Below are 24,728 nucleotides of genomic sequence, written 5' to 3'. Positions count from 1 at the left end.
TTGTTTAACAATTGCTTTTTTAACTCGTTCTTCAAAAATTCGGCCATCACCCAATATAAAATCCTGAAGAAACCCACTTGGTGAGCTTCTATTGAACCAAATATTTATTTTTGTGACGTTGGGCCTGAAATGAGCCGGTTTCAAAATGTCGTGGTTTCTTGTGTTCTACTGGTTTTGCTTACAATCTATTGTTGGATCTTCAAGGTAAGCCAATAAATTATTCGCAATAAAATATAGCAACTTTATAACATGCAAATTGAATAAATTGAAAATATTATATTTATGTTTCGATTTTTTGTAAAACCGTCAAACTTATAACTTGTGTATCAGGGTTGAATCCTAATAAAAAAATTATTTTGTTCCTATCAATTAAAGGTACGACTGCGCCAGTGGGGAAACTGTAAGCAACCTCTTATATGGTTTCAAAATGACCAAATATCATAGTATTTTCAACTAATTTTTGAATAAATTTCATGGACAGCCAAAAAGTTGCAATTACCGAGTTTTTTCCACTTTCGAAAACTGTCGATTTTTTGATTCCCTACAATTTTTGAATATTAATATTTGAATCATAAGTAGACCATAAAATTCAAAGGAACTTTTTATTCCATTGACGATTTCCAAAGCGGACAAAATTGACAGCGGACAAAATTGAGATTTTTCCAATTTTTACAAAATCATATATAAAATTTAGAACTTTAAAATTTCTTTTCACTATAATTTTTGGATATTGTGGTGACCTAGACTGCCGTTACTTCACTTTTAAAGTAAAATGTTGATTTCGAAGGTATTCATATAAATCCATTTAAAAAAGTCTTAAAATAGTTCTAAAATTACTATGTATTGTAGGAAATGACTTTTAGGCAATGGCGGTGCAAATTTTTAACGTTTTAATACAATAGTTTATTTTTCAATAGTTTGTAATTCCAGAAGAAACCAGAACGTCCGGAAAATTTTTTCTTCGCAAAAACTGGCATGATACCTGATCTTACGTTTTCCAAGCTGGCTGATTTAGAAAATCAAATGCTTACTGATTTTGATAATATTGCATTGCGTTCAACAAACAGTAATGATGAATTAACCCCTGTTCCTTCCACAAAATATGAAATTTTGCCGATTGTGATGTTGATATCGTTGTCGATGTAAGCTGATTTCAAATTATTTTTAAAACGTGATTAATTTTAGGTCGGGAATCGTCATTATTCTTATTTTGACTCGCCGACGTTGCTTGCAAGATGCTGAATCCGATTGTGAGAAATGTTCTAGTACATATATCCTGAGCAGCGAAGAAAAACTTCACAGGAGCTACAACACACGGGATTTGCCAATGTGACATTAATGCACCCAATTGCAAATGAGGTTTGAAAAATTCTCAATTCTAAAATTGATATTCACGTCTAGAAAATCCATTCCGCCCCACAGCGCTTCAAAATTTGATAAGCCATTGCTTCTGAGCACGTTGTTTTCTCTCTCTGTGCCTTGTTATTCGCAAGCATTTTCTGATTGTCACTCTTTTTTCGTATTCTATTTCAGTAACTGTTGCATTGTCTGAAATAGATATGAACGATGTTCATCAAATTTTCGAAACCACTCAAGAGGTTTTAATCTTTATTCTGGACACCGTTTCTGTAACAGTCATCATTTTGTTAACATTAGTATTGTAAGTTGATGGTAACCACAGAATTTTTATTTTTATGTAACATAGCACCATGTTTAATAATCACTTACGGATCTCTATTGATTTTAGGTACTATGACGTTCTAAAATAAAATTTAGCTTCAAAGCATACATCTATTTCTGACTTCAAGGTGTTTCATTAGTAACATGGCAAATAGATATCAAAGTTTTTGAAAAAGTTGTTCTTTGTATTAGTTCATCCAAAAAATAGTATGATTTCGAGTAAATTTATTTTTGATAATTTCAGAATAATTATATGCTCCGTTCTCGTTATTTTGTGCAGATGCTCATTGAAAACCAATACAACCTTGCATAGAAATGGAGTTTGTAATTACGTTCCAAGCTCACATGCCAAAAAAGATTACAATTCCAATACAAAAGCTCGGTCGAACAACATCTGTGATAAATCAGAAAAATCTAATTTGTTTATTCCAAAACTTTGTTTGAATATGGAGCCCGTTCATATTATTTGATATAGTTTAAATTTGTGTTTTTTTTATTAAATAAACAATTTGAAATGCTGAATTATTTATTTGAAACATTTGATGTTTGTAACCAAAATCAGAAAGAGACAATTAGAAAGTTCTGCGAATGCGGGAAACAGCACGTTGACGGGCGGTAAATCTGGCACGGTTCTTTGTTGGATATGTGGTATCTCCCTTTGGAGCTCCTCCAGCTGGAGCACCTTCTCCTTCAGTTGCGGAATCAGCTGGCCCTTCGCCAGAAGCATCGCTAACTGGGGCGCCCGCTCCTTCAGCAGAGACATCGGAAATCGGCGATGGAGCTGGAATATCGGCAGAGAGCTTAGCTGGATCGGATTCCTGAAAGTACTTTTATTTTATTGAAATCCAAGAATTGCAGTAAAACTCACAACTGGGGATCCTTCAAATTCAGTTCCTGGGGCTGCAGCGTATCCGCCACCTCCTCCTCCAGCGATGTCTCCTTTTCTTGATGGGCATGGGCAATAGGCAGCATCTTCTCCAGAAGCTCCGGCGGATCCTGGAAGACCTGGGAATCCATCTGGTCCCTTCTCTCCTTGTGGTCCTTGTGGTCCAGTCTCTCCCTGTGCTCCAGCTGAACCATCCTCTCCACGCTCTCCTGGAAGACCCTCGTCTCCTGCAAGACCATCCATTCCAGTCGGTCCTTTTGGTCCTGGTGCTCCTTTAGCAAATCCTTTTCCGTCAGCTCCACTGGTTCCTTTCTCTCCTGCTGGTCCCATTGGTCCTGGATGCCCATGGTCTCCTTCTGGTCCATCATCTCCTGGTGCACCATCGCGGCCTGCGTTTCCTGGAGCTCCTTTATCTCCCTTCTCACCACGTGGTCCACGTTTTCCTTTGTATCCAGCAACACCTGGTGGTCCTGCTGGGCAAGCAGTGCAAAGATCTCCAGCTTGGCTTGCAGTCTGCTCATTGCTTCCATCAGCTCCATCTTTTCCTGGAGTTCCATCGGTTCCGTCGGTTCCTGGCTCTCCGGCTGATCCTGATTCACCCTTTGGTCCTGCTGGGCAAGAGTCGTCAATTTTCACAGGGCTGGCTTCGGGTGCTGTAGCGGCAGGAGATCCCTCACCAGCAGCTCCTCCTTCCTTGTCTAAATTTTCATTTGTCAAATATTTTCAGATAACGTTAACATCTGCACTTACATGTTTGTCTTGCAACTCTGCGGTGGCTTTCATTCGTAACAAGCTCCTTCCAGAGCACATTCGAAGTCTCTTCAAAACCAGTTTTTGCAGTTTCCAGTTGAGCAGTCATGTCTCCCATAGTATAGAAAAGGACAGGAGTAGCAGTTACCATAATCAAGAAAGCACTTCCAGAAAGAATGACTGCAAATGAGACAGTCGACGAAGACGACTCCATAGTTTTGTAACTCATTGCTCGAAACAAACAATGGAGAAAAACTTGGTTGATGAATGTTGTACCCCACTACCGTCTTATATACAACATGTGTTATCTAAAACTCTGATCGGTATGTTCCGGAAGTTGTCCTACTCCTTCCCAATCTTCACTTCAAACCACTTTCATTTGTATTATCTGATCCTTGCTACCGCTTCAACAAGTTTTTGCATTTGCATATTCTGGATACCAGGCTATTCATTCCATTTTGTTTCAAACGTATCAAAATTTTATTATTCACTCCATAAATTGAATTATGACACTTCATATTAATCGAACACCTATACAATCGGCTCAAAAGAGAAGAATATATAAAAATAGACGAAATCAGGCAACGGGAAAAAAAGGTAAAACAAACAAAGACTACTACAACGACTATACAAACTCCTCAATAGGTTATACATTAGGTTATAATAATAAAAAACAACGGATTACAAATGGAAATAAGGAGCAAGATATCGCTGGTGTAGATCAATGCCAACAATGATAAACGGCATGCTTACAATTTTGGAAAAAAAAATGATTGAAAGAGCAAGTCTGTCTGTCAATGGGTAGGAAATCTTCAAAAAATACTAATCCCCGAGGTAAGAAAAGAACCAAAAAAACAAGAAGAAAAAAGTACCCCGTTTTGAAAAAGGTGAATAAGAGAAGTTGAAAGAAATGTCATCGAAGGCGTCAAAAATGGGTAAGTGCGCAAGCTGAATTACTCTATCTAAGCAACAATAATAATAATCAATTTCAAATCAACTGTGGTTCCATCATCTGCTGGCCAAAGTTTGCGCCAAACAGCATTTGAAACTCGTCATTCGTTGGTACCAAAATTTCCGGATCTGCTGGCTGAGGCTGAAAAAAAAGTGAGCTTTAGTTATTTGTTCAAATATTAACTTTTGTAAACGTACAACAATTTCTCCAGTTTCAATCAAACTGCTAACTCGCGTGTGGTAGCTCATGTGCTGATTGTAGCTGGCCTCGTCAGCAAATGGTCTATAGCATTTCTGAAAAAATATATATTGTATCGTAAATCCAACAATAATAACAAATTTTCAATCATCCCACAGACAGAAAACCACTCAAATTACAACGTTATAGAACTCACTTCGCAGAAAAATTCAAGACCCTCCCGATGATTTTCGTGTTCGAGTGTGTGATGGCTGACACAATCCATTCTGGTCATGAATTGAGACTTGCACACTGGACAATCATGGCTGAAATTAGGTAGGTTTAATGAAAATTTTAATTTAAACTGTGTAATGTGTTCTCTTCTATTATAATAGTTCTATTAGTTCTATTAGTAATGCACTGCTCGATTTTGGGAGCTTACAACTCAGTTGGTTCAAAAAAATTCAATAAGTATACAAACCCAGGCATATATTAGGAAATGAATCGCACCATGGGTGTGCGGCAAATTCGGCAAATTTGCCATGGTTGTCATACTCAGTAAATCGCAATATTTTTCGAGCTCAAAGAGGGCCAAAATTGATTTAAAAAATAAACTACGTTTACTGGTTTTTGTTCGAATTTTGCCTAATGCGCGTGTGGATTTCTTCAATAAAAAATAAAAGAAACACGATGTTATGTTTACTTTCATTAGGTTTCTGTTCAAAACCATTAGTTTTGTACAAAATTTTTATAAAAATTGTTTCATGTGTGCGGCAAATTTCAGTATTTGCCGGGCTCGGCAGATTCGGCAAGTCTACATTTTTGAAATTTACGGAATTCGATGAATTCGGCAAATTCGGCAAATTTGCCGCACACCGAGCGCTTTTCAGATATTATACTTATACTCACTTTCAGTCCTACATTCACTTTTTGATGCTTTCTATGCTTTCAACAATCTTCCAGCCATTTTAAAACAAATTATAAAGTACGCTCTCTTTTAAGATAATAATTCAATCAAAATTTGACGAAATTTCGTAGCGAAACTGTTGCAAAAAATTTGAATTGATGTCAAATCTTTCTCAAACGCACGGAGAGCAGGTATGTATATAATATGTACCGTAATTCTGAGAATTCATGTGCTCAAACGGCATTTTCCACTCCGATTTCTTTTCAGTTCAAGGATAAATAAACTCACGTCTCGAATGCAATGGACTTTGCAATCTCGAAAAGGTTGCCCCAACGCTCAAGAGACATGTTGTTGAAGATAGTGTCTTCGAGACGTCTGATCTTGTCCTCAAGCTCAACTTGTGGCAGAAGATCTCCTCTTCTCAACTTGTCCACCCAGTGCTCTGGTTCTCCGAGTCCAAGCTTCCTGAAAAAAAACATTCGGTAATCTCACATTTTAATTGTGCATGCTGGATGTCTGCTTACTTCTTCTTCGGACGAGGCGGCGGCGTGTAGTACGGTCCTCCGGCTCCACGAAGTACGATGGCGTCGTCAGGGATGTCAGCAGGCGGCCGACGGTTGCTGAACCGAGATTTTGCCAATACTGGCGTTCCGTTTTTGTTAAGATCAAACCTGGCAAACGGCCTCCAGGCAGCTTCCAGCTCTTCCTTCGTCGTGACGTGTGTGCGAAGATGCTTCTTGAGGTTGCCTTTCAGTCTGAAAAAATTTAAAAAATTTGTTTGTTATTTCTCGTATCGCCTAAATAATTTTTGTTGATTATATTTTTGTGTTTTCTACCCGCAACATTTAGATTACTGTCACGAGTGCCGTTTTGAAATGAGTACGGCATGCATCTTATCTACGCCTTTTTCACCATTCTAACACTATTTCTCTTCGTTTTATCGATTGTTCTACAGTGTCGCCTATGGCATTACGGTGTCTCTCGTCCGTCTCTTTTTCTCTACCGTTTCTCGGCCCGTACACTGTACACACCGTACTGCGCATTAGCAGAGGAGAGTCGACTGTGAGAGAATGAGAATTAAGGGGAAACGGTCGTTTTCGCAACCCGCCACATTTTTATTACTGTACATTTGAAAGAGCACAGCGAATGTTGTTTAAAAAAACCACTAACCGACAAGTTTTTCCACAATATGGACAGGCGTGAGGAGTGAAGCCGGTATGGACTGAACGATGCTCAAACAAGTTCGACTTAAACCTAAATGATTTTGAACAAATATCACATCGGAAAGGCTTCTGATCTGTGTGTATCACTGCATGCTGCTGGAGACCTGAAAACAAAATCAGAGTTAGACAAAGCTACCGTATTTTTCAAAAAATTACCTTTATAGGAAACAAATATTTTGTTGCAAACATTACACTGGTGCACAGCTCGAGGGGTCATCATTCCTTCCACCATCTCATCTTCTTCAGGAAACCCCATTTGATACTGAAATTGATTATGATGCCCCTGAAATGGTTTCAGAATTTTTTTGAGTACCTGAGAATAATCCTGCTCATCCATCATCATTTCGGAGTCATCCATGTGTTGATTGTGGTGATAAACTGACTGATTCGACCCGTGAGTCATACTGGAACTGTTGAATTCAGAGAGGGACTGATCCGCAGAATTCCGTTGACTCTGAAAGTAGAGAACGTCTAAAAAAGTAGGGAATTTATAAAAGATTCGATAAATTGAAATTTGAAAGGAGTTTATAAAAGGAAAGGTTAAAGTACAGAAGCGAAATAAAAATGAAAACATGGGTTTCAAGAGATTTCAAAAAATTTTAGAAATTTTTTTTGAAATGATATCTAGTTACCTGCTTAGCATTTCTTCTGGTTAGCATGACAAAATTTGCCTCAGACAGCTTAAAAACAGCTCGAGACTGCTAGATATTGCGAAAGAAGCGTCGAATTCAAACTATTCACCTTGCCGCCAAGTGCAGAAAGGGTTATGGTATGAGAACGATACGGTAAGAAATGCGACCACTCGGAGGGGACGCGACGCGGCCGCAGCGCAACGAGAAAACGAGACGCAGGCGCGCAACAAACAACAAGGATAGTGAGCGAGAGGACAGAGGTCACCACCGTCGCTTGCTGTTCGTGGTTTTTACATCGTTTCTGATAACTCAGCAAGTGTAGAATTTAGAAAATAATGAGTTTTTTGTGTATTGCGAGTGTTTAGAAAATTAGATATAAAAAATTAAACTGTATTTTTATATTATTTCGTAATAATCGTCATTTTTTACAATTTTTTTTTCAAAATTATAAAGTGCAAATTAAAACATTTTCATTGCAATTTTTCGGAATTTTTAAAATTGTCTTTTTTTTCTAAATAAAATACAATTTTATGAAAAAAATTATTTTAGTTTTAGTCATGGTTTGGTCGAAAACACAAAACAGGTGCAAAAATAAGCAGATGCGTTTTCATAATCTCAGGTGGCCGAGAATTGAGAAATTGGTTGCTAATTTTTGGGCTATGGCAAGTCTTAAAAATAATTTGCATCAGAAATGTTTTATTGAAAGTAAAATTAAGATTTAATTATAAATAGAAGTTAGTGCTTGGAATAGTAAAAGTCAATCAAATTATACATGATCAATAATATTTTTCCTAACATAAAAGACATGTATAATATTGTCACAGCTGCTTTTGGAACTGAACAAAACCCAGCAAAAGACTTCAACGATTTTGGCAAATTGAAAAAAGTTAAATGAAAAAATAAAACCTTGAAATTTGAAATTGGAAATTTGAATGAAAATCGATCAGGACTCAGAAAATCGCATCTATTCGCTATGAACACTATTCGATATTCGTGCAACGCCGTAAGCCCCAGACGAAGAGCAGATGTGCATCTTGCCTGCTGCTCGCACGCATCCACGCTGGCTCACCGTGTAACTCCAAGTATATTGGGAGTTGTTGTTGTTGTTGTTGTTGTGGAGGCAGACGTGGTTGTTGTGGTGTCCATTTGGAATCGGAGCAGCAAACGGCGTGTGTTGTTCATGGAAATTGGACTGGTGCTGCGGATGGTGTAAATTCATCATTCTGAATTATAAAATTAAATGTTTTCGGGTTAATGAAATTGAAAAATAAATAAAATAAGTGTATATTAATTTCGAAAAAAAAGTGTGAAAACGGTTAATAGTAGTTTAATACAAAATTAAAAAGTTAGAGATCTCTTGAATTTTAAAGCTTTAGATTAAATTTAATAAGATTTATATATTTATTGATAATTTATTGACTACAAAGCAAGTTTGTTAACAAACACAACAAAACAAATAAAGATTGACATTTTGTGAAACCTATCAGCATTTATACTATTTATAAAAATACCAATAAGTAGTGTTATATAAATTAATTTACCAAAAATAACAAATTTTTTCCAAATGTTTTTTTAAACCTGAGGAGAAATTTGTGTCTTGTTCAGTTTATGTTCATAAGTTTCACAATTCTAATTGAAAAATCTTGAGAAGGGGAGTTTTGGTGAACTAAAATAAAACAAAACGTTTTTTTTTCAAAAATAATATATTAAGCCAGAAACTCGAAAAATTAGTCTTTACAATTAGTATCAAAATTTTAAGGATACCTAAAGTTTATAGTAAGATTCCTTCAAAGTGAAGTGTTCTAACAAGAGTGTGAAAACTTGTTCGACGTCTCAGAAAAGAAGTACAATCGCCAAGTTGTTCTGGGAAATTAGATTAAGAGAAACGAGCACAAGTTGAGAAACTCCCTCTACTCAGATACTCGGCGAAGAAAAAAAAACGTGAAAGATACTTTTACCATGAAGGGTGCCATCTTGACGAACATCTGCTGAACAGCCAGCTAGTTTCCGTTCTGAGCCCTCTAACATTTGTAGGGCAATACTTTTATTTGAAAAAAAGCAGCTCACACTTGCTTCATTCGACAGATTTTTGAAGTTTTGAGAACTTAACCGCTTCGTTATATTGGATCGAGACAAATGGGGAAAACGAAAAGGATTAAGACATCCTGGCTCTAGCTTCCTAAAAGTGCATGTTATTTTCAGTTACCTGGTGCGTGTGGAACGATGAGACTAAATCTCTCAACCTAGGGAAGTCGGTTCGATAAACATAGTTAGGGATGAGTAACGGTTTGGACGCCTTTTAACGTATAAATTGAATATGTGCTTAAATGATCGAATTTTGTAATTAAATTTTTTTTTAATCTACAAAATTTTATATGACGGTTCAAAATTTCGAAAAAAATTATCCAACTTTTTTTTTACTTTTCCGTGCCGCAGTGATTCAAAGTAGATTTGTTTTAATTATTGTCATTTTTTTTGCAAATTTTGGTAATTTACCTTATGTTGTTTTGTTGATTAAGGTATTTTTGGAAATTTTGAACCGCCATAAAAAACTTTTGAAACAATTTTGAGTCGTTTCATTAAAAAATTCGTTTATTTAAGCACATTTTGGGTCTATATGTTCAAAATCGTCCAAACCGGTACTTCTCCATTAAATTTTTATAGCCTTTAATATCAATTTTTTAAAGCAATGTTCAGAAAAAAACTGTTACTAATCTATGCACACTTTTTTACAATTTTCATATTAAAATATTTCAAATATATTATTCAGATTTCCAAGGCTTACATAATTTTTTTTATTCATTTTAGTTTGCTTTGAAAGCCAGAATACATTTCATTGTTTGAAATATTATTTCCAAGGTATAAATTTCCTCAGAAAAATTATAGTTTCTAAATTTTCACAGTTCTGCAGTTTTTCATAATACATATTTATTTTTTTAGCAAAGAATTATAAATACAAGTACTTAAATTACGCAAAAAAATTATTTTGGAAAATATAAGCAATAAAGAAGAAAACAAGTCTTTTACAAGTTACATTATGAAAACTATACATGTCGTAATATAAAGTCATGCGATTTTTCAGAAATTACCAGTAAATTATTCAACAACCAGATTGCTAGAAACTAAGAAAAAAGAACCCCCTGAAGAAGTCGGATTCAACTTTTTAGGCGGCTCTAGAAACTCATCCATAAAATGAGTGTCACTAATGGATATGGGAGTAATGTTTGATGATTTCTTTGGAGGTGGCTCTTTCTTTTCCACTTTATGTACTTTGTCATCTGGCGGTGTCTCTGGTTTCAAATCAGAAGTTGAGTGTGCATCCTCTTCACTGAAACTTTTAGTCTTGATTTTGAGTTTAAATTATTACAGTAAGATACTTAGAAATCAGGCTTTGAGTGTCCGAAGGAGTATGTATTGCTGGTGTTTCAAGTCTATTATTCTCTCTTTCATCTGCAAAAAATACATTGGGTTCTTTTTCTTTTATGACCTTTCACCCACCAATTTTCTCCAGATTTCGGTTTCGCTTCCTTAATTGGTTTTCAAATTCTCCAGGCCAAACGACTTTCGGTTTTTTTGTTGGCTCGGCGTCTACCACATCTAAAATTGAAATATATAAGTTGTAGGGCAAGAGGGTTTGTACTTTGTGACTGGAAAAATTGAACTACATTTTTTTTAAAATCAGCATTCAGTTTCATTAGGTTTATCTTACATAGATAAAGAGCAATTTTAAGCTTCAAATGATTTTTTTCGTGTTTTCTGGCTAAAACCATTGGTTCTCTTTGATTTTTCCATAATATTTGATTAGAAACATTTTTTGTCAATTTTTAAACATTTTTCCGTGAAAGTAAATTGCGGAAAGTTCAAAATTTATCTAAAATCGGCAAGTTAGTCTGAAAACATGTCAAAAATGACGTCGCTGACTTTTACGGGACTACAAATTCACTGTTTCTTTGATTTTCGTAAAATTGAAAAAAAAATCATAAAAAAGATTGACAATCTTTTAAAAGTGATATCTGACATACTAAGATTGTCATTTAGAGCAGAAAAAATTGACTCTAAGCAACATTTCAAAAAAGGATAAAAAGCTATTTTAAACCAAATTTCACGAATTGCCCCCTATTGCGAAATCGCTCGTAAATCTAGAACAAAAATTTTAATTTAGTTCTTGCAATATCTTTTTTGTAAAACAAAATCAATAAATTCTGAAAGTATAATTTAATTTTAAATCTTGAAATTTTTTTCTGAATCTATTAACTACAAAACTTAAAAAAAGGAATTGACAAAAATTTCGTCAGTTGACAAATTTACTAGTAAAGGAAAACTGGCAATTGAGATGTATGTTGTGAAAGTTGGCCCACGGTGTGCAATACTAATAGAGAAAACACGGCATTTCGTAACAATATAAAACATCCAAAATACGTGGAAAAACTAACCATGATCCAAGTATCGCTTTCTAGTCTCGTCATACTTTTCTCGATTTTTTTGTCGCTTCCGTTCTCCCTGTACCCAAACATATCGTTGAAAATCGCCAGCAAGCATTAAAAAAAAGTTTCAAAATCTTCGGGAATAGTTTCAAAAAGTGGTAGACACGTGCGTTTCTAAGGGGATTTTTTGTTTTGGATGACTTGCTAATTTTTTGGCAGGGGGCCACGTTAGCAAACATACATTGGTTGTTGAAAAAAACGGAATTTGTTACCAGATAAATAATAGTTTTGTAGAGAATTGAATACGTCAATTAGTGAAAGTAAGTAGTTAATTTTCCACAAAACCGCAAAGAAGAATTCGTTTATTCTGTAGCTTTTATCACAAAATATAGATTTATTACAGAATTTAAAAATCTTCTTCATCCTCTTCCTCTTTTTTGTCAAATCCTTGCGGGCAACTTGTGCTTTTGGCAAGCATCTGAAATTCAACAGATAATTATCATAGTTTTTAAGTATATAAATACCTCGTTTATATAGTTGGAATCATTTTTATTACTACATAGCTGAAGCATGCAGATTGCTTGATCACGTAGTTGAGGCAGAAGGAAGAAATCTGCTTCCTGTGTCAGCATTGCCAACCTGTCTGGGTCTTTTGGTAGACAGGCTTCCCAAAGCTGTCCAGCTTTCCGGAGACGAAAATAGTTGAGCACGACGCCGAATCTGAAAGAAAGTATTTAAAGATTTATTTTTTTTTTTCAACTACAATATATTATAATTTCCATCGTCCAAATTTCCAAATTACCAAATTACAATCATGAGAATAATTTTAATAAATACCTTTGTGATTCACTTACGAAAATGGGTCTCTATCGACAAAGTACGCGCCATCTCGGTCGCTTGTGAATGGGGACGCCTTTGTTCTTGACACAAACCATTTGTGGAAAATTGAGTCAACTGGGAAAGTCGTCTTCAAGGTTGCCATTGGAGTTCCTCCAACATTGAAGCGAATTATCAGTGTTTCGGACATTCTGAACGAAATTGTGTACATAAAAAATTTGGAATAATAAATTCGTAAAAGATTTAGTTCAAAGAAACAAAAGAAACATGTTAAAGTTTCTGTTCTTGGAAAAGATGTACGAAGAAAGACAATTCTCATGAAATGTTAAGCACAAAATGTCATTGGACATCTCTCAAAGGGCACCACCACTTATTCGAATTGAGCACAAAACAGAGTGGGGGCCCCTCTGCCACCCCACATTTGAGATTCATAAGCCGGTGAGAGAGAAACGAGAACGGGCGAATACATATTTGAGAGAGAAAGAAAAGGTGGTGTGAGCCAGCAGCGTACATGCAAATACGTATGAGCTCTGCGTATTACTTGCTCAAATGTGAAACGTTAATGTCAGCAATGATAAAATAATTGAAAGCTATTTTCAAACAATCACTATTCAAAAAGTTAAAGTTTAGATTTTTTTAAATTTTAAATTTTTGAACAGGTGTATTTTTTTGACGAATGTATAATAAGTGAAGAACCTTTAATATAGATTTAATTTTAAAATATGTATAATAGTTCAAATTAGTCATCATAGAACACTTGAAACAGTTTTAGATTTTTTAACATTTCCAGTCAAAGTTTTGATGACTTGCCAAATTTTCTGCGTTGTTTTAGCCGACGGCCGACTACCAAAACATATGATAAATGAAAACTAATTTCACCAACTGTTTAATTACAAAACTGAACATTTCAAAAGTTTTCCCAACAGTTTAACTGCGATATTTGGACATTTTTGAATTATAGGAGCATTTAAAACTATATTAGCATTTTAGCAATATAGGAGCACCTTTAATTATTATCTACAACACTATAAAAGCAATAATTTTTTTTTCAGTATTTCAAGTAATAGAACCTGAACACATATTATATTTCAAAAAACGGATAAAAAATTGGATGAATCCATTTTTATCTATCAAATGCTCATTTGATAAGCTTTAGATACACTCCATATTTCGCAATACTAGCACGTTTTGCACATGCACACTAGAAGAGCAGGTGGTCAAATAGCTCGGTGTATTTTCTCATTTATTATGTATTAATTTTTGGAAACAATTTTCAGGAAACAATACTGGCACAATAAGAACATTTTCACATGCAATCGTTCCCAAACAGAGACCACCGCAAAAAGAAGAGTAAAAAAAAAGGATTTGACGTATCACGGGAAATGAACTAAACTGAACTCAACTACCGCGCCATTTATTTGCTGTCAGACAATGGGAAACGAGAGGAAATGACCCAGAGGTCTTCTTTTTCAATATAAAAAATAACATGGGAAATGGAACTGCCATGTTTAGCTTGATGCTCCACCAATCTTTTGCTCGAATCAGAAAGGCTGTCTCTTTTGGGCATTGAAATTTGATACAAGAGAAATAGAAGAAAGAGTGGAAGAAACACATGTGAAGTCTAAATTCTGTGAATAAGTGCAAAATGGCTGAAGCGCGAGAATGAAATATGGTTGAAAAGAAGGAAGAATGAAAGGCCTGACTGAAGAGGCGCGCATTTCATGCCCAAATTACACCTGACCAGTTTTGTCGATTCTCTGCCCCGCTACTTTTTTTCCATGTTACTATTTTACTGCAGACATGCTATTTTAAAATCATTATTCTTTCACGATTATTAGACTAATATCGAACTTGGATTCGGCAGTTAAAACTACTGTTACTTGCATGAATTTTATAAATTGGGATATTTTTTGTAACGTGTTCTTTGAACGAGGTATGTATTACGATTTCTAGCATATGCTGAAAAATTAAAAGTTAGATAAGTTGTTTACTAAACCATGAAATCTTAGGTAGTTTTTTTTGCAAGGCAATCAAAAGCATTTTTGCTGAAGACCATTTCAAATTTACGAATTAAAAAGTTTAAGGCATTTGTTGAATTGGTGTAGCCTACCTGAAATTGACTGATATTTCAGCAAATTTTGAACTTCACCTTTCAGGTATTCGGTATTTATAAATTTTTAGAGGCATTTATGTGTTTTTAATTTTACAGAATCTATGAAAATATTGTTTTTGGAAATCAAATTTCTGGCAATCGACGATTTTGGCAATTGTTGTGGGCCTGCTTCAAAGTTACAAATTTTTTACTGCAAAACATATTTAATATATTATTTTTGCGAGATTTCAAAAACTGTAGCATCAAAATTGAAAGTAACACTGCGCGCAAAGTTTTTCTCAATTTGGTAAGTCACAAATTCAGGTTAAAAAAAAGAAACACAATTTTTCCTTGTTGAATCTCCACTGTTCGTTTATAATTTTTCGGCATGCAGAATTGAAAAAAAAATTCCGCACGTGTCTCTAAAGTCAACTGTGGTGCTGCGGTGTTTAATTCACTCATAACAAAGGTAGGGACTCCCTCGAAGAACTGTATGGCTTCATCGAATTTGTCACTAACTTTCTGTTCTTTGAAAAAATAGCTCAATAGATTCGTAAACCACCAGCGTGATTTTTTTAATATCTATAACGTTTGGAAAATACTTCAAAAAATTTTTAAAGGTTCTTCAAACTTTGCAAATATTAGTTATCGAAAATGGCGTTTCAAACTACACTAGAGAAAACTTTCACTTTATAAAAGTTAGATTTAACATACGAATTATTAGTTGTAAAACTCTTTTTTTTATCCACCTCATTTCTAATAATTTCAATTTGTTATACATTGAAATTAAGGATGAAGAATTTATTGAACAAGTCTTGAAAACCAAAAGTTCTTTATAAAATTAATATTTGGCATATTTAAAATTTTCCAAATATTTACAACATAGACCATTAACTACATAAACACAGGGAAACCAGTTCAGTAATACTATCCATCATGATAAATAATTTTTAGATCGTTAAAACATGAGATTTAAAAACGAGAAGGATAATATACAGGGAATGAGAACAAAGCTTTTTCAGGTTGAAAAAAAAACCGGTAGAAATCAGTCCATAAGAACACATTGTCTAATGAAATTTACAGCAGAACGGATTCCTGAAATTAGAAAATTAATTTTTTGGGAGGTGTAATGGTTCTGGTTTTTTGAACGTAAAGACCCAACAAGTGCTCAACTAAACAGATCTCATAATTAAATTTCCCAAAAAATTCTCATAATGGAATTGATATTTCCGGCAAATCGGCAAATCCGCATCTTGCCGGAATTGAAAATTTCCGACAAATCGGCAAACCGGCAAAATGTTGATTTGCCGAAAACGGCAATTGCTGAAAAATTTTGGCAAATTGTGGTTTTTCGCTTTTTCTAAAGATATTTCAGAATTCCAATTCCAATCAGCAACTCATACATTTTCCTACATCTATTTTGAAAAGTAAGCAAAATTTTCAAAAAGGTACAGTTCTAATTGTTCCCGTTTTATAAAAACTCTCTTTAAACATTTCCGGCAAATTTGATATCCGGGAAATGGAAAGTCGGCAATTGGCCAAAAATGAAAATTTTAGGCAAATCGGCAAACCGGCAATTTGCCGAATTGCCGAAATTTCCGACAAAAAGGTTGCTGAACGGCAATTGCCGCCCACCGCTGTTTCCAACCGCTGCGATATGGAAAAATTACCAAAATGTTTTTTCGACATTTTGTGAACCGCCATATAAAATTTTTGACAAATTTTTTGAGAATTTTCATTACGTAACCCGTTTATTTGAGTGCAAATTCAATATTTACGTCCTAAATACTTAGAACCGTATACTGTAAAGCGACTACAACATACCTCTTTAGAACTGATCTGTGGTGAAGAAAGTTCTACACACGAGTCCATTTTGGTTGTCAGGTCAATTGTGAATTCGGTGTACTCTGTCGGTTCGCGTTGTTTTGCAACTTGCGTTAAAGCTCTGAAAATAAAAATAATTTATTTCAAGAATAATTAAGCATTGACTCACTCAAGTTTACTTCTTGTCTTCCAAATACTGTTCAGAGCACAGACAAAAATTGCAAAACAGCAGAATAAAAGCGGCGCAACAACAGATACCAGGAAGAAGACGTCAGAAGATTCGTCTGCAACCATGTCTATTTTCTTTGAGGAATGAAGTAAGGCGAGAAATATTCCTAAGATCTCAAATAGTGGGGGTGAGATAGAGGCCAAATGTCCGTTTTCCACGCAAAGGTAGCATTAGAGAAATGATTTATTGCAATTCTAACAGGTACATATTCATCAGTTATGCAAGCCAAAAGTGCTGGCAGAAAACGTTTTCTAAATCGTTTCCGCCAGTGGGAAAATTGTTGAAACCTCTGCTATGGTGCCAAAATGCCCAAATATCATAGAATAACTTCCCAAACATTTTTTGATAATTTTTATTGACAGTCAAAAAGTGTCAATTACCAGGTTTTTGCCACTTCCTACACAATTTCCAAAAAGTTTTACTATGATATTTAGCCATTTTCCAAAACATACCAAGAAAAGGATTAACTCCTCCAACTTTTTTTCTCGGCCATACTGTTGTTGTCAGATTCATCTCAACAAAGCCGGCTGTGCTATCCGTTGTGGAAGATGCCACTGATGATTCTGGCAGCTTCATGTGAAACCTGTGCGTTGTGACATTTACAAACCGAGCAACCATGACTATTAAAATTGAATAACAATGAATTAGAAGACAAGAGAAAAGGTGGAATTAGAATCAGAATTATCGTCGAAAAAAAAACAAGTAAGAGAAGAAATCAAGATTAGCGGGCAGCTGGAGGCTGGATATCTGAGGTGATGACAAACTGAGCCGAAGAAAAGCCAATGAATGGTTAAAAACGGCGGAAGATTATCATATGGAGATTTGTGATGATTAATCGAACGATCACTATAAAGAAACACTACGTTTTTGTCTGGAATTACTTAGTCTAACGTTTTATATTATTTTTATATTCATAGGTCATGTGGGAAAATTGCTTAAAACTATGCATATGGTACCACAATTACCTAGGTTTTTGTCATTTTTATGGAAAACGATTAAAGAAACAACTTTTTCCAATTTTAAGGCCAACTTATGTTTCAAGTATTAATATTCAAACACTGTATGGATTTGACAGTGCTATGATTTTTTTTTAAGTTGCAAAAACTCAGAGATTGTCATTTTTTGACTGTCAATTCTTTTAAATTTTTACTATGATATTTTGTCATTTCTACAACATATCAACTCGCGCTACTCCACCTTTAAGAATTATTATACTCCAAACAATTGTCATCATAAAAAATGAGGAAAAAATTGGAGATGGATCAAACTGACGTTCTAACCTAATTACGCCTCCACTTCGTATAATGAAGCAAAATGCCCATGCTTTTCAAATCGGAAGTCAGTGGAGCGACATATGAAACGCTCCGATTGGGATCGGAAATTAGAAGTTTGGGATTAAAGTGAGTAATGTATATCTCAATACTAAGAACATGACGTGTGTTATTAATGGAAGAAGCGTAAGTTTTCATATTAAAAGTGTGTAGTAATCGATGTAGTTTTTGGCAACTTAATACGCTTCAATATCTAAAAAAAATGACTTCGTTATATTTTTTTCAAAGAGCTAATAAACAAAAAATTATTTGAAAATATATATCAGTAGTTTTTGGAATTTTTTTTTTTCAAAATTGAAGTATTAGATTTTATAAGTAAAATTTTTTCAGAAATGTTAAAATATTTAAATTTCGCTTAACTGAAAAAAAAAACATTAGAATAAAATCTAAAATTCCAGATCTTCAAATCGAAAGTTCAAGAGTTCAGTTTGGAAATTTTCTCATTAATGGAAATTTTTTTAAGAAACCAATCTCCATCCGATGAATAATCAAAACGGGTTTCAAAGAAAAGATGAAAAACAAAAAAAAATAGAGGAACTGTTTCAGCTTTTTGTTTACCCAAGAATAATATGTCAAGCTTGTTGGAGGATTAGGTTTTCCGCTTTCATTGGGATAAGACAAATCAAACATGCTCATTTTAATTTTAATGGGTAAGTCGTGCTCGTAAAAATGAAAATAATCGAGGCCATTTTTTTTCAACGAAAGAACTCAGGTTATCGTAATCATTTTTCAAAGCTGCTCTTCTTCATTTATCCGTGTGAGAGATTTTACGATTTATTTGCTTTGACAAGGAGAATCGATGGAACAACTGCACCGGAGTCGAAAAAGAAGAGAGAAAAGTAATTTATAAAACATGTGTCCATGAGAACTTCTGATTGTCTTTTGCATGATGCACACTTTGCCCTCACTTACATTCAATTTTCTCAGTTGTCAATTGAGAAAAAAAAAAAGAACGGCAGTATGTGTTTTAGAAAAAAAAAAAGTTGTGAAGATCAGAAATAAAACATACATTTTTGAAAATTATTTGAGCAAGAACCCCAACTGGCATACAGAGGTAGGTCATACTAATGTAATTCATGTTATTACGTAAATGTTTAAAAATCCAAATTTTTGCCATATCTTAACAGCACGTGAAAAAACTCGTGTACCGCTATTACACAATCCTCTTCAAATTGAATGAAAAATTGCTGTCGAAATTAACAAAATGATGCAATTGCAAACTGTGAATTGACACGAGCTAAAACATCTCGTTGTTCGCGTGGCGAGACCCATGTTGTAGCAACAAATTATCATCTTCAGATGTCTACCTAATATATTGTTTAACAGGTGTGTAAGACAGTTTGAAAATTAAAAAGCTGTGAGTTTTCAAATGAATTTTGCTTCAAAACATTCTTAGGGTACCAAATGTCATACAATTTTTCTAAATTTAATAGGATTTTTTGAACGATGGAAAAATCTCAGATTTTTCTGAATTCCTATTTGATTCCTACAAGAGAATTTGATCGATTATGAATAATTTTATTCAAAGTTTCAAAGTCAAACATTTGCTGTTCAAAAACCTAAAGCAATAAGAAAGAGGAAACACAAAAAAGGGAAAGTGTTCTTGGAATAATAACCAAGACCAAAATGGCAAACTTTTGCCTTTTTTCCAATATTATACCCCATGGGACTATGCACTTCTTTTCCATTTTTTCCAGAAAAAGTTGTAAACGTTAGAAAAAAAACAGACAGAAATGATCAACAATCTGGAAAAAAAGCGACAACCGTGGGGAATAAACTTTGTTTTTTTGTTTTTTTTTAATAGTAAAAACGTGTGTATAACCTTGAAGCATCGAAAGTGTAAAAAAAAGATGAGCAATATCAGAAATGAAAGACATCTCTCGGATAGGAATTCGAATCCCGGAAATTTGGTTTTTCTGGAGAGCACTTGCAATATCTGTGGACATGTGAAAAAACAGGAAACAAGCAGCCACATTTCTCATTTTTCCCGACTAGTCTTATCTAGTATTTTATCACATGAGATTTATAATAATCCGGTTAGATAATGTGTCTTTTGTCAGATAAATGTCAAAGTTGAAACCAAGTATCAATGTTATAATCTCGATGTCATTTCAAGCGGGACAGATGATAAATTCAAAATCATTGCTCGAAAATAAAGGATATTATTAGAATTTTTCACGCCAGAACTCTAAATTCAATTTTCGGAGTTACAAGCTACAGCTACAAATTCAAAATAGTTGTTGAACAAAAATTGAAATTAGCCATTAAAGTGATGCTTGTTATTTACAAAAAGTTATACCTTTACAGATTGCATACGTAATTTTTTATTCAAAATATATCCTAAATTCATTCAAAACAAGGGAAACCCCGCAAATAAAGAAGCCCAGGTGGAATGAAAAAAAACAAGAATTAAATAAAAAAACACATAATTTTAGCAAAAAATTACAATAGTTATTAGATGTCAATTTCGGATCGAAAAATAAACAATTGAACATATGCCATAAAAATATTGACTTTTTGCTCTTTAAGAGATTGGTGTAACATAATAGCTGGGTGCGGGGACTAGCCCCGTGGTTTATAGTCGGACGGAGGAAACGCTTCTCCGACTAATAGCCGCATAATTATGCACGTAGACAGATAAGCCAACTCATCGAAAGCTCTGTCTCATCGCGAACCGATGAAGTAGTTCGTCAAGGCGTGTTTTTGACTCATTTTTTGACTGATCTGAAGTTAATCAATGATCTGATGGAAATTTGGGATAAAGATGTACACGGACAATATAAAGATGTACACGGACAAATTTTCGTGGATTTTTCCCGATTTCTTTTTAAATTTTTATGCAATAGAAACTGTAAGAGTATTTTTGACTAGTAAATTTGGGACAAGACAAGTGTAAATGCAAAATTAATCCGGGGAGCAAGACTAATAGAATAAATCCGGTAGATCATTTTTTCCGAAAACGGTAACTTGTAGTGAATTTTCAACAACAAAAAAAACAAGATTAAATTTTTCAGAACCAAGTTTTTCCAAGAATTGAGTCAGCTGGGTCAGCTGGGGGACTTAAAATAGGCAAGCGTATAATAAATCAAACTGCTACAAGTTCTATATCAACTCAAAAAAATTGGTAAGCATGCACAACAAAGCTCAGGTTTTAAAAATTTTATTATGCTCTCCGCCGCAGCATTCGGGAACCAGTAAAATAATATGAATCAAATTGGATAATCGTTTGGGCATGAAAGTGAATACAAAAAAACAAAGGGAACCACAGAAATTGCAAATCACTATGAAACATAGAATGATAGGAAACCAGTTGTAAATTATATGAAAGTAAACTTATGAAACTCAGGCAAAAATGATCTGACTTATAATTCTTCCTTCTTATTTTTCTTAGACTTCTTATCATCCTTTTTCTCTTTCTTATCCTTTTTATCCTTCTTGTCCTTCTTGTCCTTTTTGTCTTTCTTATCCTCCTTCTTCTTATCCTTTTTCTTCTCATCCTTCTTCTTATCTTCCTGTAAGTTCAAAAATTAGTCATAAGATTTTTGAAACCTTACAGTAGATATTTACCTTCTTTTCCTTTTTCTCCTCCTTCTTCTCATCCTTCTTCTTGTCCTTCTTCTCCTCCTGAAAAAAAAGTTGATTTCGTATTGTTGTTGGGGAAAATTAATGATGTCATTTTGCTTTTCACAAACAACAACATATGCATTTTTAAAACCTAAGACACCTAATATGACAGATGACTGTAAAGTAGCTATTTCTAGTGATTCTCACGTGACTCGTGTCAATTTGTCCCTCATTGAAAGTGTTTACAAGTATTATCTATCTGCTCTATCTCATTAGATTCTTTTCATGATCACCAGAATTACCTTCTTCTCTACTTTCTTCTCTTCTTTCTTTGCCTCTTCCTTCTTCTCTTCCTTCTTCTCAGATTTGACCTCACCCTTGGCTGGTTCCTGCAAAATTTTTCTTTTATCCTTTTATCTTTTTTTATTTATTGTCCTACCTCATCAGTTCCAAACTCCAAAAGAGCTCTCTCCATTCCGTCGATAATTTGAGCTGGGAGTGGGTAGAAGTACTTGTTATTCTTATACTTGCGCTCGTTGTTAGTCTTCAATGGGTTTCCGTCGGTGTCTGTAAAACAATTTGTTACACTCTTACATATTTCGGTTTTCTCCTTACCAAGGAATAAAATTCTTGGAATGTATCCTCCATCTGGTGAGTATTTTGGATCCTCTGGCTCCTCATCATCTTCTACGTTCACCATGACAAATTTACGAGAGAGAATGATAAGCTCATCGGTTTTTGGTGAACTTTTAAGTTCGCGCTTGAGAGCTGAAATAAGTGATAAGATGATTGGGGCCTTGTGAAAGCTTCCTCACATTTGCAAGCTCCACACCAGGTCTTGTGAATGAGGAAGAAGATTGGTTTATTCAAGTCCTTCGCGATTCCAATAGCTTTGTCAAACTCAACCCATTCGATAGCACTTGGATATCCTGTAACATTCTGGCTTATTCACACAATTCAAAACAAATAAAAAATTATGTTCATACCATGGGATAAATCTTTGATTTCTTCCTTTGACTCTTTCTTGGCAAGAACTGCTACTGCCAGCAGGGAGAGAAGTAGAAGCTTCATAGTCTGAAAATAGTCTTTGTAAATAAAGGAAATAGGTAAGACAATCACATCAAAGCCAAAAATATAAAACGAATAACAAGAATAACAACGGAGATGCATGGAAGTAGGAAGTTTCTGAGAAGAGAAAAGAGAAGTGGGTCGGGAGAAGAGAAGACCTGTGGAGGTCACTCTTCCCACCTTCCAGCGTGGAGGATGTTCTTCTTCTCCTTTCTTTCCAATAATGAAACGATCTAGATTAGAGTGTGTTGATACTAGGGAGTGTCAGGGATAATGTGAATGTGTGCGACGTGGTCAGTTATGCATGTAATCAACATATTACGAATAATGATTACTGCTTTGACTTTTAAAGGAAACGTTGAAAAATATATAGCAAGGCAATATATCATGCCCAATAAATCACCGCACAACAAAATTGTAAATTATTGAATGCGGTAGTAGTCGAATTATGTTATTGCTGTTAGGTTTGCTATGAGATATTCTGATAACAGAAAACTATTGAGAGCTTGAAAACAAATGTGTAGAATAGATACAATGAGCAAACTAACTATATACATGTTTATCAATTTTCGGTACTTATGGGTTTCGTTCCCCCCAAAATATCTTAATTTTCTAAGTTTCAATTAACCACAAAAAGGGGAACGTTTTGAAACGATTTGTAGAAATGAATGCTTTGTTTCGTACTTTTGTTCACGTTTTTAATTTGAAAATTAGAAAATGAAATTTTAGAAATAAAAACATTTTGGGGGGAACGAAACCCATAAGTACCCAATTTTCTAATAAACCTAAGATTGACTCCCACGTCAATTGTGAAAACTTTGCAACGCAAGTATCAAATTTATGTACCATTTGGAAAACTTAAGGTTATTGTCAGTGAAGTAACGTCAGTGAAACGATACTTCACTGACAAAAAAGCTTTAGAGTTTTCAATAATTTCAGCCTAAGTTTTAGTAAATTGCCAAACTTGAGCATTTTTGCAGGTTTGAGCATTTAAAACCTTCAAATGTAAACATTTTAAATGCAGTTTAAAAATACAATTTGTAGAAAAAACTTTTTTTTGGTCAACTTTCGAAATTATGCTGTGTAGGTGGACAGTGAGTTTTCATTGTTTTAAAAAGTTTTAATATGACAATCAGACATTTCAGCTGGAAAATTAAAATATAATAAAGAATCACCAAAATAATCTTGAAACGAAAAAATTAGCTACCTGTGTCAAGTAAACAAAGAATAAAATAAAAACACGGAGGCATTTTCTTCAATATCAAATCGTTTGAATGTCGTAAAGCAGCCGTTTATTTACTTGGATTTTGCCTCCAAATTTTTTATTTTTTTCTCATTATCGAGCTTTTATCATATTTTATGAGGGAATACACTATGGCAAAAATCGGTACCAAAAGTTTTGAAATTTCATGCATTTCAAAAACCTCTAGTAAAAAATTTGTAAACCTCAGTCTCCCATGAAACCTTTAGTTTTTTACGCCTACATAAAGATCACAGATTGATTGCTCTTTGATGTGCTTCGAATAGGCAACAAGTTTTTATTGTCAAAACTACTTAAAAATTCGTGCTCCAAAAATTTTAGTAAGTCGTTATCATTGAAAATTTGAAAAGAAGTTTAATTTGGCGACAATCTGTGTTGACCATTCTTCGGGGTGCACAACTCAGCACAATACGTTGCTGAGCAAACACTGCAGCGTTCTCTCTTTGGCTGTACCAGGTGAGGAGAATATCTCAATTGTCACTTTTGAAAACCGATTCTTGCATATCTTCATTTTTCCGAAGAACGGAAAGAGATTTTCTCGCTACTTTTTTTTCAATCGAAAACAATCATGAAAACTGGGACACGGCAAAAAACTAACAAGAGAGAAACGTAAAGACATTAGGAAATTCTTCAAAAAGAGAAAAAATGGAAAAAAAGTAAATCACAAAATCAGAAAACCATTTTTTTTTCACACCACCTTTGTTTTGAAAGGTGTGCAATCAGGTTTTGAGTGACTTCCGGTGTCAAGTGTTGTCACAAAAGATGGAAACCACCGAGTGAAGAGATACGGGAAGTTGGACACCTGGTGCATCCACTTTTTAATCTCAAAGTCCAGGGTTAAACTATTTGAAAAGCCACCAAAGATCCTTATCGTCAATATTGAATAAAAAC

The 24,728-nt window shown here is 34.4% G+C and overlaps 7 protein-coding genes and 4 non-coding genes across 12 annotated transcripts; 5 read left to right on the top strand and 6 right to left on the bottom strand.

Moving 5' to 3' along the window:
- Positions 1-129: 129 nt before the first annotated feature.
- On the top strand, positions 130-1,333 carry T21D9.2 (Transmembrane protein 154; the record flags this gene model as incomplete). The annotated part of the gene is made up of 3 exons (NM_001374974.2): positions 130-204; positions 931-1,142; positions 1,186-1,333. 3 exons carry the CDS (start codon positions 130-132, stop codon positions 1,331-1,333), a joined length of 435 nt encoding a protein of 144 aa, NP_001362025.1.
- An 854-nt stretch (positions 1,334-2,187) lies between these two features.
- On the bottom strand, positions 2,188-3,565 carry col-164 (Nematode cuticle collagen N-terminal domain-containing protein). The gene is made up of 3 exons (NM_075985.5): positions 3,317-3,565; positions 2,549-3,264; positions 2,188-2,498 (listed from the first exon to the last, which is right to left on the bottom strand). Exons 1-3 carry the CDS (start codon positions 3,543-3,545, stop codon positions 2,253-2,255), a joined length of 1,191 nt encoding a protein of 396 aa, NP_508386.1. The 5' UTR covers positions 3,546-3,565; the 3' UTR covers positions 2,188-2,252.
- On the top strand, positions 2,543-3,186 carry F49H12.12. The gene has a single exon (NR_131714.1). It is a non-coding gene; the product is annotated as an Unclassified non-coding RNA F49H12.12 (non-coding RNA).
- A 212-nt stretch (positions 3,566-3,777) lies between the features above and the next one.
- lsy-2 (Zinc finger protein lsy-2) lies at positions 3,778-7,330 on the bottom strand. Of its 2 annotated transcripts, NM_001029525.5 has the most exons (10): positions 7,208-7,330; positions 6,889-7,029; positions 6,732-6,837; positions 6,523-6,679; positions 6,024-6,107; positions 5,877-5,972; positions 5,641-5,817; positions 4,663-4,771; positions 4,466-4,561; positions 3,781-4,409 (listed from the first exon to the last, which is right to left on the bottom strand). In NM_001029525.5, exons 1-10 carry the CDS (start codon positions 7,232-7,234, stop codon positions 4,305-4,307), a joined length of 1,098 nt encoding a protein of 365 aa, NP_001024696.1. In that variant the 5' UTR covers positions 7,235-7,330; the 3' UTR covers positions 3,781-4,304. The 2 variants fall into 2 exon arrangements, with proteins under 2 accessions (NP_001024697.1, NP_001024696.1); NM_001029526.4 differs by lacking the exon at positions 7,208-7,330 and having other exon boundaries at positions 3,778-4,409.
- A 1,714-nt stretch (positions 7,331-9,044) lies between these two features.
- On the top strand, positions 9,045-9,105 carry F49H12.8. The gene has a single exon (NR_070438.1). It is a non-coding gene; the product is annotated as an Unclassified non-coding RNA F49H12.8 (non-coding RNA).
- A 1,198-nt stretch (positions 9,106-10,303) lies between these two features.
- Positions 10,304-11,746, bottom strand: F49H12.2 (uncharacterized protein; the record flags this gene model as incomplete). The annotated part of the gene is made up of 4 exons (NM_001373237.3): positions 10,304-10,535; positions 10,585-10,657; positions 10,706-10,804; positions 11,641-11,746. 4 exons carry the CDS (start codon positions 11,744-11,746, stop codon positions 10,304-10,306), a joined length of 510 nt encoding a protein of 169 aa, NP_001360055.1.
- On the top strand, positions 10,696-10,769 carry F49H12.9. The gene has a single exon (NR_070437.1). It is a non-coding gene; the product is annotated as an Unclassified non-coding RNA F49H12.9 (non-coding RNA).
- A 230-nt stretch (positions 11,747-11,976) lies between the features above and the next one.
- Positions 11,977-12,659, bottom strand: F49H12.3 (Potassium channel tetramerization-type BTB domain-containing protein). Its single transcript, NM_075982.6, has 3 exons — positions 12,486-12,659; positions 12,156-12,351; positions 11,977-12,109 (listed from the first exon to the last, which is right to left on the bottom strand). The coding sequence occupies exons 1-3, from the start codon at positions 12,656-12,658 to the stop codon at positions 12,038-12,040; spliced, it is 441 nt and encodes a 146-aa protein (NP_508383.1). The 5' UTR covers position 12,659; the 3' UTR covers positions 11,977-12,037.
- A 123-nt stretch (positions 12,660-12,782) lies between these two features.
- On the top strand, positions 12,783-12,851 carry F49H12.10. Its single transcript, NR_070436.1, has one exon. It is a non-coding gene; the product is annotated as an Unclassified non-coding RNA F49H12.10 (non-coding RNA).
- Positions 12,852-15,346: 2,495 nt separating this feature from the next.
- On the bottom strand, positions 15,347-17,198 carry F49H12.4 (uncharacterized protein). The gene is made up of 4 exons (NM_075981.5): positions 17,066-17,198; positions 16,554-16,668; positions 16,385-16,505; positions 15,347-15,655 (listed from the first exon to the last, which is right to left on the bottom strand). Exons 1-4 carry the CDS (start codon positions 17,187-17,189, stop codon positions 15,638-15,640), a joined length of 378 nt encoding a protein of 125 aa, NP_508382.3. The 5' UTR covers positions 17,190-17,198; the 3' UTR covers positions 15,347-15,637.
- A 3,891-nt stretch (positions 17,199-21,089) lies between these two features.
- txdc-12.2 (Thioredoxin domain-containing protein) lies at positions 21,090-22,584 on the bottom strand. Its single transcript, NM_075980.8, has 7 exons — positions 22,495-22,584; positions 22,324-22,437; positions 22,124-22,276; positions 21,948-22,075; positions 21,811-21,897; positions 21,512-21,568; positions 21,090-21,456 (listed from the first exon to the last, which is right to left on the bottom strand). The coding sequence occupies exons 1-7, from the start codon at positions 22,577-22,579 to the stop codon at positions 21,307-21,309; spliced, it is 774 nt and encodes a 257-aa protein (NP_508381.1). The 5' UTR covers positions 22,580-22,584; the 3' UTR covers positions 21,090-21,306.
- Between the last annotated feature and the right edge of the window lie 2,144 nt (positions 22,585-24,728).

The sequence above is a fragment of the Caenorhabditis elegans genome, chromosome X, assembly GCF_000002985.6.
Source record: "Caenorhabditis elegans chromosome X".
NCBI lineage: Eukaryota > Metazoa > Nematoda > Chromadorea > Rhabditida > Rhabditidae > Caenorhabditis > Caenorhabditis elegans.
The sequence above is the reverse complement of the archived record's forward strand: the minus strand, read 5'-3'. Positions and strand labels throughout refer to the sequence as shown.

What these genes read in the sequence shown, in the direction of transcription:
- F49H12.3 (NM_075982.6), bottom strand. Translation starts at nt 12,658, where the DNA reads ATGTCCGAAACACTGATAATTCGCTTCAATGTTGGAGGAACTCCAATG. An exon ending in GTCGATAGAGACCCATTTTC is followed by an intron (nt 12,352 to 12,485) that starts GTAAGTGAATCA and finishes ACTTTCTTTCAG; the next exon opens with ATTCGGCGTCGTGCTCAACT. An exon ending in ATTCCAACTATATAAACGAG is followed by an intron (nt 12,110 to 12,155) that starts GTATTTATATAC and finishes GTTGAATTTCAG; the next exon opens with ATGCTTGCCAAAAGCACAAG.
- lsy-2 (NM_001029525.5), bottom strand. Translation starts at nt 7,234, where the DNA reads ATGCTAACCAGAAGAAATGCTAAGCAG. An exon ending in AATATTTGTTTCCTATAAAG is followed by an intron (nt 6,680 to 6,731) that starts GTAATTTTTTGA and finishes TTTTGTTTTCAG; the next exon opens with GTCTCCAGCAGCATGCAGTG. An exon ending in GTCTTGAATTTTTCTGCGAA is followed by an intron (nt 4,562 to 4,662) that starts GTGAGTTCTATA and finishes ATATTTTTTCAG; the next exon opens with AAATGCTATAGACCATTTGC.
- F49H12.4 (NM_075981.5), bottom strand. Translation starts at nt 17,189, where the DNA reads ATGAAGCTGCCAGAATCATCAGTGGCATCTTCCACAACGGATAGCACA. An exon ending in AGGAGTTAATCCTTTTCTTG is followed by an intron (nt 16,669 to 17,065) that starts GTATGTTTTGGA and finishes ACATGGTTGCAG; the next exon opens with ACGAATCTTCTGACGTCTTC. An exon ending in AAGACAAGAAGTAAACTTGA is followed by an intron (nt 16,506 to 16,553) that starts GTGAGTCAATGC and finishes TTTTATTTTCAG; the next exon opens with AGCTTTAACGCAAGTTGCAA.
- txdc-12.2 (NM_075980.8), bottom strand. Translation starts at nt 22,579, where the DNA reads ATGAAGCTTCTACTTCTCTCCCTGCTGGCAGTAGCAGTTCTTGCCAAG. An exon ending in CTGGTGTGGAGCTTGCAAAT is followed by an intron (nt 22,277 to 22,323) that starts GTGAGGAAGCTT and finishes CACTTATTTCAG; the next exon opens with CTCTCAAGCGCGAACTTAAA. An exon ending in TCCAAGAATTTTATTCCTTG is followed by an intron (nt 22,076 to 22,123) that starts GTAAGGAGAAAA and finishes ATTGTTTTACAG; the next exon opens with ACACCGACGGAAACCCATTG.
- col-164 (NM_075985.5), bottom strand. Translation starts at nt 3,545, where the DNA reads ATGAGTTACAAAACTATGGAGTCGTCTTCGTCGACTGTCTCATTTGCA. An exon ending in CAGAGTTGCAAGACAAACAT is followed by an intron (nt 3,265 to 3,316) that starts GTAAGTGCAGAT and finishes ATGAAAATTTAG; the next exon opens with ACAAGGAAGGAGGAGCTGCT. An exon ending in AATTTGAAGGATCCCCAGTT is followed by an intron (nt 2,499 to 2,548) that starts GTGAGTTTTACT and finishes AAGTACTTTCAG; the next exon opens with GAATCCGATCCAGCTAAGCT.